This window comes from Sinocyclocheilus rhinocerous, unplaced genomic scaffold, assembly GCF_001515625.1.
Source record: "Sinocyclocheilus rhinocerous isolate Xijiao unplaced genomic scaffold, SAMN03320098_v1.1 scaffold872, whole genome shotgun sequence".
In the NCBI taxonomy this organism is placed as follows: Eukaryota; Metazoa; Chordata; class Actinopteri; order Cypriniformes; family Cyprinidae; genus Sinocyclocheilus; species Sinocyclocheilus rhinocerous.
In genome coordinates, this window is record NW_015639510.1 from 360,162 (window position 1) to 372,031 (window position 11,870).

An 11,870-nucleotide genomic window follows, 5' to 3' on the forward strand; every position below is an offset into this window, starting at 1 on the left:
GCGCGTGCGGCCGCCGGACTCCGCCCCTTACCTGGACCCTTCCTTCCTTCCTGACCACTGCCCTTCCCTTCACGAACCCCGCAGCACGACGAGGACACCAGATCCCCTGTTTATTTTGGGCACTTGATTCCCTTTTTTTGCTCCTCCCGCGACAACACCCATTAACGTAAACTACGCCAGAGCGCGTACACACCTCATGCACCGAAAGTCGTGCGCACGCACAAAGACATTTGGACATGGTGGTGTATTAGAGGTAAAAAATGATATAAATACTGTTCGGTTTCTGGCACAAACCGATCGTTTCGTGTCTTAGGACATCAATGTGTCGTCACGAGCCGCAGGGTTTAATTTGGATTTGTCTGTGCATGTTTTTTTTATTCTCATAGACTTTGTTACCATTGCCATCCATTATAAGACTGATGGACTCCAACGGTTAAAGTTAAAAATCATCAAATGTGTTCAACTGAAGAAACAAAGTCACCTACATCTTGGATGCCCTGGGGGTAAGCAGATAAACATCAAATTTTCATTCTTGGGTGAACTATCCCTTTAAGACAGATTTTGAGGTAAACCGCAGCAGTTTCTGGATGTACACTGAGCCCCATGTGTTTGTGCAGGAGTTCAGAACGTGGTTGGAGGAGGAATGGGGAAGAACATTGGAGGACATTTTCCACGAGCACATGCAGGAGTTGATCCTCATGAAGTTCATTTACACCAGCCAATACGAGTGAGTCTCCTACATCGCCCGTTCTCACCCAGAATGCGCTAACAGTTTCATTTCCTCGGTTCAGTTTTGCAGTCTGGTGCCAGGTGTGTTTTAAACGTGTGTTTCCTGGTTTCAGTAATTGCCTGACGTACCGGCGGATTTATCTGCCCCCGTGCCTCCCTTCAGACCTGCTGCAGCCGGGCCTCTTCAAAGGGACATACGGCAGTCACGGCCTGGAGATCATCATGCTGAGCTTCCACGGCTCCAAGGCCAAAGCCACCAAACTTACCGTGAGTCTGACATCTGCAAATATAGACTGGAGCGCTTTGATTCTCAGGGAAAACATGACACTGAGCAAACCTTTACTATTTGAGGCACAGTTCAACTCAAATCAACACCTGTACGGTGACGTCTGTCACACTTTCCAGTCCGGTGTGTTATCTGGAGGAAATGACAAGGAAAAGTTGTGTTTTCTTAATTGTGTTGTTCAGTCTAAGCATCGAAGCATTCAAGTTTCTGGTCCAGTCGTTGAATTAGCACAAAATTCTTTAATACGAAAAAAAGCATAATTTAATCATAAGAATGCATACATTAACAGTGCTTGTATCTTTGGGGACTATACATTTAACATTTATGCACTTAAGCAATTCAGTTACAAACTTTTGATGCATAATTTCATCATTAAAAATTAAGAAAAAAATATTCACCTTCCAAAATGTTTTATTTATTTATTATATTAGTACTACAGCTATATTATTTTTTTGTTATTTCTATAAATTACTATTATTCATTACTATGAATAGCTTATGAGTAGTGCTGTCAAACGATCAATCGCATCCAAAATAAAAGTTTTTGTTCACATAATATATGTGTGTGTAGTAAACAAAAACTTTTGTTTTGGATGCGATTAATCGTTTGACATCACTACTTATGATTTCAATCATAATTAAAAACAATTTTGCTATTTGTGTGTGTGTGTGTATGGCAAAATAAATAATACAAGTAAACTTTAACATTTTATTGTTATTTAAATATTATTTTATAAAGTATTGTAGTTCGTAGTTGAAATAGTTTGTAATAATAAAAATAATAGTAGTTATTACTATTATTAATTGCATATTATATTTTGGACAAAATAAATAAAACATTTAAATACACATAAAATGATATGTTAGTATTTATTAAAATACTGTACTGTGTATACACAAAATACATGAATTTATTTTAATTAATTAATTAATTAACTATTATTATTATTATTCATTACTATGAATAGCTTATGGTGTAAATAATCATAATTAAAAACAATTTAGTTATTTGTGTGTATGACAAAATAAAACAAATTGTAACATTTTATTCTTATTTTTTTTATATAATTTTCATAATGTAAAAATATTATGAATATTATAGTATCTAAATAAATATAGTATTGTATTTCATAATTTTAATCGTTTATAATTATTCTTATTTGTAGTAGTATTAATTGTATTAGACTAAATAAATAAAACATTTAAATGCATGTAATAAAATGATTTGTTAGTATTTATTGAAATTAAAATGTGGATACACAAAATAAATGAATTAATTTAAAAACATTACATTTGAACAATTATTATTATTATTATTCATTACTAAGAATAGCTTATGATGTAAATAATCATAATTAAAAACAATTTAGTTATTTGTGTGTGACAATAAAACAAGTAAATTTGAATGTTTTTTTATTATTTAAATATTTTTATAATATATAAATTAATATCGTAGTACTGTAGTTCATAGTTTTAATAGTTTATTATTAATATTAATTGCATATTTTGTATTAGACAAAAGAAATAAAAATGTCTTTTTTTAAATCAATTTAAATACATGTAATTAAATAATTTGTTATTAAAATTAAAATGTGTATACACAAAATAATTTTTGTAAATGATTATAGATAGTGTATAATTTTAATAATAATGCGTACAAAGCAAATACAAGCCGTGTATTTGCAATGCACACTTTTTTGGCACATGATTTTTTTGTCATTAATGTATTTCCATATAGTCTCTAAACAGAATAATATGAGCAGAAAAATACATAGTAAATAAATTAACACATTTTCAACTCCACATTTACACAAACTTTACGTTTATTTAAAAGTAAAAGTTCAAATTAAGATTCCAACGATGCCTATAGTATGCGTGACTTAGCGTGTTCATCAGCTCACTTGTTTGTGTTTAGGGTGACCCCAATGTCCCAGCAGGTCAGCTGACGTTAGAAATCGACCTGAACCGGCCGGTGCGTCTGCCGGACCTGGAGCACCAGCGGAGCATAGAAGAGCTCTCTCGCCTGGTGCTGGGGGTGCACGAGGAGGCCCAGAGGGGGCCACAGTTCCGGGACGCCCCATCAGAGACTGCAGAGGGCTCAGATTCGGCTCCCCCTGCTGGAGCGGAGGATGTGGAGCTGGGAGCTGCTGCATCTGAAGCGCAGCCGTTTGTGCTGCCTCTGGGAGTCATGGCCCGTAATGAAGTGTATCCTCGAACCTGCAAGATGTGGTGAGTCTGCTGCTGTACTGTACTTTACATCTTATCACTGTACTGTACACATTACATAATGTTTATTAAATCAGCCAAAGTTCATTTCAATTTAAATTTTTACAGTATTTATATTTTTTTATTACCTTTGATCATTTTATTATATTATTAATACATTAATAATACTTAATTATATTTTGTAAAATAGGCATACGTTAATTATTTTAAATCAATTTCCAAATTTTATTTGTTAAACTGAATAATTTTTCATTATTTTATATTTTTGTTTTGTCTCTATAATATTAAATGTAATTAATGACAATTATATATTTATATATTTTTATACAGAAATAATAGACAGCAATTAAATGAATGAAAATAATTCTTTATTATATTTTATAAAATATGAATGTCAATTAATTTAAATCGGTTACTAAATTTAATTTGTTAAACTAAATAATTTGATGTAATATTTTATGTCTTAATATTAAATAGCATATATTTTTATACAGAAGTAATAGACAGCAATTAAATGAATCACTTAAAATAAATGTGATCATTTTAAATTAATGAATAGTAATTATATTGTACTATATAAAAGATATAAAATAGACATGAAAATGATTTAAAATGTGACATGCAATATTAAATACTAGGGATGCATCGATCCGATACTCAGGATCGGTATCGGCTCCGATATTGCCATTTTCTGTCAGATCAGGTATCGGTCAGACGACACCGATCCAAATCCGATATTGTGTGTATACCATTCTGTTATTGTTAAGCCCCACAAAAGCCACAAAAACATTATAAAGCACCATAAAGTTTTCGTTGTGTTGGTATCGGATCGGATCGAAATTGGCCGATACTCAGAATTTCTGGTATCGGATCGGATCGGTTCTAAAAAAATGGTATCGTTGCATCCCTAATACATGTTAAAAGTTATTACATTGTATTTTATATAAAATACATCAAATAGACATCATTTTTTAAATTAGCTTTTTAAGTTTTTGTATGTATATAATTTATATGTAACTTAGAATTAAATATATATTAAATTAAAAATATTAAATGCACTTCTTGTAATTATTTTAAATGTTTATATACATTATATATAACTTATAAAATATAAAATTGACATGAAAATAATTTAAATAATTTAAGTTTTTTTTTTTTACTTAAATTGAAAAGTGTGTGTGTGTGTAATAGGGTTTTATTATTCTAACTTAAAAAAAATTAATAAATATATATGTATATAAAAGGAATGTGCAGTACACTTTAAAATATAATACAAAATATATAATTTTTTATTTTTCTTTAAATGGATGAAAAAATAGCTAACACTTTATTTTAAGGTGTTCTTGTTACACGTTACATGTCCTTAATATTATAATAACAATAATTATGCATAATTACATGCAAGTAACCCTAATCCTAACCCTAACCATATAGTAAGTACATGTAGTTAATTCATATTACTCAGTACTTAAATGTAGAATTACACTGTAACAAGGACACCTTAAAATAAAGTGTTAGTTTGTTTAATTATAATATGGATTTCCTTTGTGTTTCAGTTTTTATGGAACAGGCCTGATCGCCGGCCACGGCTTCACGAGTCCAGAGCGCACGCCGGGTCTGTTCGTGCTGTTCGATGACGACCACTTTGGCTTCATTTGGCTGGAGCTCAAATCCTTCAGTCTGTACAGTCGGCTGACCGACCAGCTGTCTCACGCTCAGGCCCCCACCCTGGAGCGCTTCGAGGCCATGCTCCGCAACATGCAGTCATGGACATCCTGAGAGCAAACCTCACACTAGCTTTCTCATCAGGCACATCCTCTGGTATTACGCTCTGCACCGTCAGGGACCTCCCTGCTGACACACACACACACACACTCACTATAACACATATACACGCTCACACACACTCTCACTATAACACATACACACACTCACACACACTCACACACACTCTCACTATAACACACACACTCTCACTATAACACATACACATACACTCTCACTATAACACATACACACACACTCACACACTCTCACTATAACACATACACACACTCTCACTATAACACATACACACACTCTCACTATAACACATACACACACTCTCACTATAACACATACACACACTCTCACTATAACACATACACACACTCTCACTATAACACATACACACACTCTCACTATAACACATACACACACTCTCACTATAACACATACACACACTCACACACACTCACACACACACACTCTCACTATAGCACATATACTCACACACACACACTCACACACTCTCACTATAACACATACACACACTCACACACACACACTCACTATAACACATACACACACTCACACACACACACTCTCACTATAGCACATATACTCACACACACACACTCACACACTCACTATAACACATACACACACACACACACACACTCACACACACACACTCTCACTATAGCACATATACTCTCACACACACACACACACTCACACACTCTCACTATAACACATACACACACTCACACACACACACTCACTATAACACATACACACACTCACACACACACACTCACTATAACACATACACACACTCACACACACACACTCACTATAACACATACACACACTCACACACACACACTCACTATAACACATACACACACTCACACACACACACTCACTATAACACATACACACACTCACACACACACACTCACTATAACACATACACACACTCACACACACACACTCACTATAACACATACACACACTCACACACACACACTCACTATAACACATACACACACACTCACACACACACACACACACACACACACACTCACACACTCTCACTATAACACATACACACACACTCACACACACACACTCTCACTATAGCACATATACTCTCACACACACACACACACTCACACACTCTCACTATAACACATACACACACTCTCACTATAACACATAACACTCACTATAACACATACACTCTCTCACTATAACACATACACACACGCACACACTCTCACTATAACACACACTCACACACACACACACACTCTCACACTAACACATACACACACACACTCACTATAACACATACACACACACACACACGCACAGGTGTATTTACGCCACATGCCCGTACAGTTGTATTATATTAGGCCTTTCTTATCAGCTTTTTAATTAATTTATTTTTGTAACCTGGAAATGGCGATGAAGACAACAACAATGTGAAAATTCGGCCGTATACTCAGCTGAGCGTGCCTCTGCTCTTCAGACTCTGAGATCCTGTGGTTTTGTGCTTTAGAAATAATCTTAGAAGCGTTTTGTCCTCAATGCGGCAACATCTGCGGTTGCTTTTAAATGACTTTATTCAGTTTATTTCTTTATTTGTAAAAAGTCCACACCATATTTGGAAATGCTTCCATTTTTTTCCATCAGCGCTCACTGAAAACGAATGACTTCCAGCCGCTTTTTCGTTGCAAATGTTGTCCGTTTTATCACTCCATAATGCATCCATTAATATGTACACTAAAAAAGCCAACATTTGCTGAACATTTACTCACCCTCAGGCCATTTAAGATGTAGAAGAGTTTGTTTCTTCATCAGATACAGAGAAATGTAGCATTCCATCACTTGTTCACCAATGGATCCTCTGCAGTGAATGGGTGCCGTCAGAATGAGAGTCCAAACAGCTGATGGTTTAAAGTTAAATCGTCTTAATGATGGATTTGTTTCTTAAAAACATGCAGCTTTTCACTTTACCAGATGTTAATTGATGTACTGGAGTGGTGTGGATTACTTGTGGATTATTGTGATGTTTTTATCAGCTGTTTTGGACTCACATTCTGACGGCACCCATTCACATTCACAGGAAGTGATGTAATGCTAAATTTCTTCAAATCTGTTCTGATGACGAAACAAACTCATATACATCTCGAATGGCCTGAGGGCGAGTCAATTTTCAGCAAATGTTCAATTTTGGCTAAACTTTTCCTTGAATTTTTATCTATCATACTGTTAAATTTCCAAGCGAATAGCTAATTGGTTAGCCACCAAATTTTACGACCACGACGACAGTCTCATTTTCACGTGATAGTGATTCTGTTCCTCTAGCTGTGCAGCTCTCTTCCAAGTGCTCTTCCCTACGCAGCGGAGACATTCATCAGAGGCAGAATTACTCCGGCTATACTTTTGTATTTGACTGCAGCATTACTAGCATTTGAAAATTGAAAATCAGTATAATGTAAAGTGAATATATGTAAATGCATTGAAAATATTTAAACATTTATCAGTATATTTCAGCTTTGTTTTAGGGCTGATTGTATATATGATTGATGAACTAATTTAAGTATATCGCCTGTTGTTTTAAGTGTAATATTCTCATAGAATTGGCCGTTTACGTGGACTGATATCCTACAGCTATTGATATTATTCCAAATAAGATGTAATTCCAGCTGTTTATATTGGCTCATAGCTATTTGAATCATATTTAAAGGCATTTGTGCAACTAATAACTCAGTTTCTCACTTCCCAATGGATAAAATCAAGTTTTAGCCCCTTTTTCATCATCATGATTCACTGATTCACAGATTTAGGTCGACTTCAAGTCGGAGTTTCTCTCCATTATTTATCTATAATGATAATTTAGCAAAGCACTGTGCCTAAAACTGTAATTTATACATTTGTAATTTCCTTATTTTTAGTTTTGTAATTATATTGGATGTAAAACAAGTTGTCAGTAAGTGTGATAATTTTATGTGTAGCAAAACGTGAGTCAAGCATCCAATACAGGTGTTTATATTTGACGTTAATCTGCTGTTTGGAAAAAAAAAAAAAAATCTGAATATTGTCAATAGTTGAATTATTGTCATCCATGTCAATTTGCCAGTTAAAAAAATGTCAAAGCGCAAATTCATGACTAGTATGCACACGTTGCATTCAAATTCAGGGAGGTGTGCAGCTTTAGCCTTCGTTTGTTCTCAATAAAATGGAGGAAAAACGTGAATGTTGTCCGAATTTTTTTTAAGTGCAAAACATTAGTTGCTTAGACATTATTTGTACATTTTCTATCAAATCTGAACATTAGCAAAAAAATACACTCAGTGCTTATTTGATTTTCTCAGGTTAATTAATTAAATTCTTATGCTGAACAGTTCTTAATTTTTTTTCTGTGGCATCCATACATTCAAGTTCATTTCTAATGAAACACATAGATTTTTTTTTTTTTTACAGTTCTAAGTGCTCTGTTTTCTCTCGGCCTTGGCGTATGCGATCTGGAAGCGTCTTGGTCATGAATGTGTAGTGTTTCTTCTTCAGGTTCTTCCCAGTTTTCTGTTCCAGTCCAATGCCGAGATACTCTGCCTCATCCTCATATTCAGGCCAGTGTGTCAGACCCGGACCATTCGGAGACCTGCCGATCCAAAAACAGCCGTATTAGAGTGCAGAAACAATATACTTTGTTCTTCTACAAAAACAAGAGGAGCGATATTTTACCCGGTGTGTGCAAAGTTGCCCCAGTATCCCATCACAGTCCTGCACAGCTCTTCCTCTTCCTTTGTGAAAGGAGCTGAAAGATTGAACCATTAAATGATGATTCAGTGGTATTTAAAACCCTTTCAGAAAAGTTCAGTGTCAGTGAAGGATGTGTTTGTGATGACGAGTTTTACCGGTTGCTTTGAGGTGGGCTTTAGCGAAGCAGGTGCCCTGGATAAAGAAGAGTTCATCTGTGTGGTCGACGCCAACAAAGCTGGGCCTGTTCTTCTGGATCATACTGGGAGGATGCTGGAACTCGTACAGGTAAACCGGCGCTCCTGAGGCTACAATCACAACAGAAGACCTTTTATACTACTACTACTAATTATAATAATAATAATAAATGTTTTTTGAGCAGCAAATTAAAATATTAGAATGATTTCTGAAGGATCATGTGACACTGAATGATGCTGAAAATTCAGCTTTGCATCGCAGGAAACAATTGCATTTTAAAATATATTACAAAAGAAAACACTTCCTTTCAAATTGTAATAGTATTTCACAATATTACTGTTATTACAGCATTTTGCCTTGGTGAGCATAAGAGAATTTTAGTAATTATTCCAAACGTTTGACCTGTAGTGTGTATATATAATTTTATGCTACTATTTAAATTTAATAAACTACGTAATATAATCAGAATTAAAAATTATTTGTTTCTTAAATATTATGAAACCCTTCTTCCCACACAGTTGCAATGGTCCAATATGAATAAATGAATAATTGACTGCGTCTCACCGCTGTGGTATTTTGCCAGTTGGAGGGCAGGGATGTTGAACATCACGTCGCCCATCATCTCTCTGTAAATGTCTCGGACTTGAATGGGATCTCTCGTGTCGCCCAGGTACTCGTTCGCCACCAGATCAACGATCCATCGATCCCTGGGCTGATGGGAGTACCAGTCAAAGCACACAGGATTCAAAGAAAAACACACGGAAGCTACGTAATGTAAATGTGCATTGTGTTGAGTTGTGACTTACATCAGGATACGTGAGGGTCAGGCCCTTTATGGCTTGCTCTTTATTCATCCCATCAATCCATCCTTTACCCGCAAAATACTATGGAGAAATAGCATCAAAATATAAAACCAAATATGTGAATATGCTGTAAATGTGTCTGAGATCTCTGTATGCGTGTTGACTTCATACGATCTTGAAGACAGAAGGTTTGTTTCAATGACAGTCAGACAACATCTTTGATTCTAAGCGAGCGAGTTTGGAGTGTGATATTAAATATAGTAATAAATATTATTTTTACTCACTGCGGGCAGTAAAAAGCCAAACTCATCATCAGTAATTCCAGTGATGAGAGGAACTTTACTGAACTCTTGCTTCTGAACGATAGCCTCTACAGGTTTGGGAAGGAAATAAGAATCCAGAGCGAGACTGAAGTGCATCATCGCAAACTAGAAACATAGTGGAAACAATCCTCACAGTTACCATCCATTAATATCAATCACGTGAAATATAGGCTATATTGTACATATATTCTAAAATCACTTATATGATTACATAATATATGATATATTTTGAAGCATCATCTCTTGTGAAAAAATAAGTGTGCTTAATTGCATTGAATGTGCACGTAAAAGTATATTTAAAAAAATACTTGCAGATAATATAATATTAATTAAATAAAAGGGCATTTAAATATGCTAATTGCATTTTCATACAACATTTTCATTTCATTGTAATTAATATACAGTTAATTCAGTTCATACTTAAAGGGATAGTTCACCCAAAAATGATAATTTGATGTTTATCCGCTTACCCCCAGGGCATCCAAGATGTGGGTGACTTTGTTTCTTCAGTAGAACACAAACGAAGATTTTTAACACAAACCGTTGCAGTCTGTCAGTCTTATAATGGAAGTGAATGGGAATTCTCCTGAACCCACTGAAGAGCAGCAACCTGATCCAGAAAACCATAGTTTCCTGGCGCACGTTCATCTCCCGTGCTACAAAAAAAGGAATCTTTAATCTTAAAAACAAATATTTAACAGTAAAGAAAGCTGAGTTACTATGCTATAAATAAAAACCCATACCAGCGTGGATACACTTATTCCTCCGGCAGACTCTCCAAAGATGGTCACAGATCCAGGATCTCCACCGAAGCTGTGGATGTTCTCCTGAACCCACTGAAGAGCTGCAACCTGATCCAGAAGACCATAGTTTCCTGGAGCATGTTCATCTCCCGTGCTAAATGGAGATTAATCATATAAGAGGCTACAATTATTCTATATGCCTAATGGTGTGGTCACATTGAGAGTTGTTCAGCAAATTTCCATGACCGAAATTCAGTCATTTTAAAAGGAATTCATGCGAGTGGAATTTCACTAAATATTTCGCCACGTAGATTTAGCAACAGATTCATGTTGGCCACAGGGATTTGCAACGTTGACCATCAGAAAGCTGCTTGGTTTGAAAGTGACAGAATGTTATGAAGCACAAATCATCATTTGAGATGTGATGGAAATAACTATTTCAGACAAAAACACTGTTGAACAATGTCAGCAAATTAAACCACTTAGAGAGTGTGATCTGTAATTAAATACAGAAAAAACTGACTCACAACATACAAGTAATGCACCAAAATGATTTTTTTTAATGAAGCACCGAAACCAAAATTTATCAATTTAATTTAATCAAAAACTGAAAATAACGTTTTGGTAAATAATTGAAAATAAAATAAAAACTTGGTCAATAAAAACAGTTTCGTCTGATTTCGGCCCTCCAAAACTATTTCAGCCAAATATTTTAAGTGCATCCCTTATATTTATATGGCACAAAAACATAATAAAGCAATTTCATTGATTTAATTTGCATTAATATAACGACACTGAACATTTAATTAATATTTAAAATCCACACATTAGCTTTGGCATGTGTATTGCTGTATTAATGTATTAATGTGATGATAAATATTCAATATATTGATTACATAATTTAATTTGAATTACTAATACGTAATGAGTAAAATGTTGTTTATTTACAAAAAAAATAGGTCAAGAATTTTTTTTTTGTATGTTTTGTTTTTTTGTTAACCTACACTTTCAAAAAAAAAAAAAAAAATTAAGTA

General features: G+C 34.7%; 2 protein-coding genes across 3 annotated transcripts in view; one reads left to right on the forward strand and one right to left on the reverse strand.

Moving 5' to 3' along the window:
- The window catches only part of LOC107751272 (F-box only protein 31-like), a 15,025-nt gene extending 9,855 nt beyond the window's left edge, over positions 1–5,170 (forward strand). For both annotated transcript variants that reach the window (XM_016566949.1, XM_016566951.1), the window contains 4 exons: positions 618–727; positions 843–996; positions 2,930–3,243; positions 4,797–5,170. In XM_016566949.1, the coding sequence (XP_016422435.1) occupies positions 618–727; positions 843–996; positions 2,930–3,243; positions 4,797–5,019 (801 nt within the window). In that variant the 3' untranslated portion in view covers positions 5,020–5,170. The remainder of the gene's footprint in view (positions 1–617; positions 728–842; positions 997–2,929; positions 3,244–4,796) is intronic.
- A 3,096-nt stretch (positions 5,171–8,266) lies between these two features.
- ces2b (carboxylesterase 2b) overlaps positions 8,267–11,870 on the reverse strand; it is a 23,815-nt gene continuing 20,211 nt past the window's right edge. Inside the window, exons 29-35 of the mRNA XM_016566953.1 lie at positions 10,837–10,990; positions 10,055–10,198; positions 9,774–9,851; positions 9,532–9,679; positions 8,928–9,077; positions 8,755–8,827; positions 8,267–8,671 (exon numbers count right to left, since the gene is read on the reverse strand). Of these exons, the coding sequence (XP_016422439.1) occupies positions 8,488–8,671; positions 8,755–8,827; positions 8,928–9,077; positions 9,532–9,679; positions 9,774–9,851; positions 10,055–10,198; positions 10,837–10,990 (931 nt within the window). The 3' untranslated portion in view covers positions 8,267–8,487. The remainder of the gene's footprint in view (positions 8,672–8,754; positions 8,828–8,927; positions 9,078–9,531; positions 9,680–9,773; positions 9,852–10,054; positions 10,199–10,836; positions 10,991–11,870) is intronic.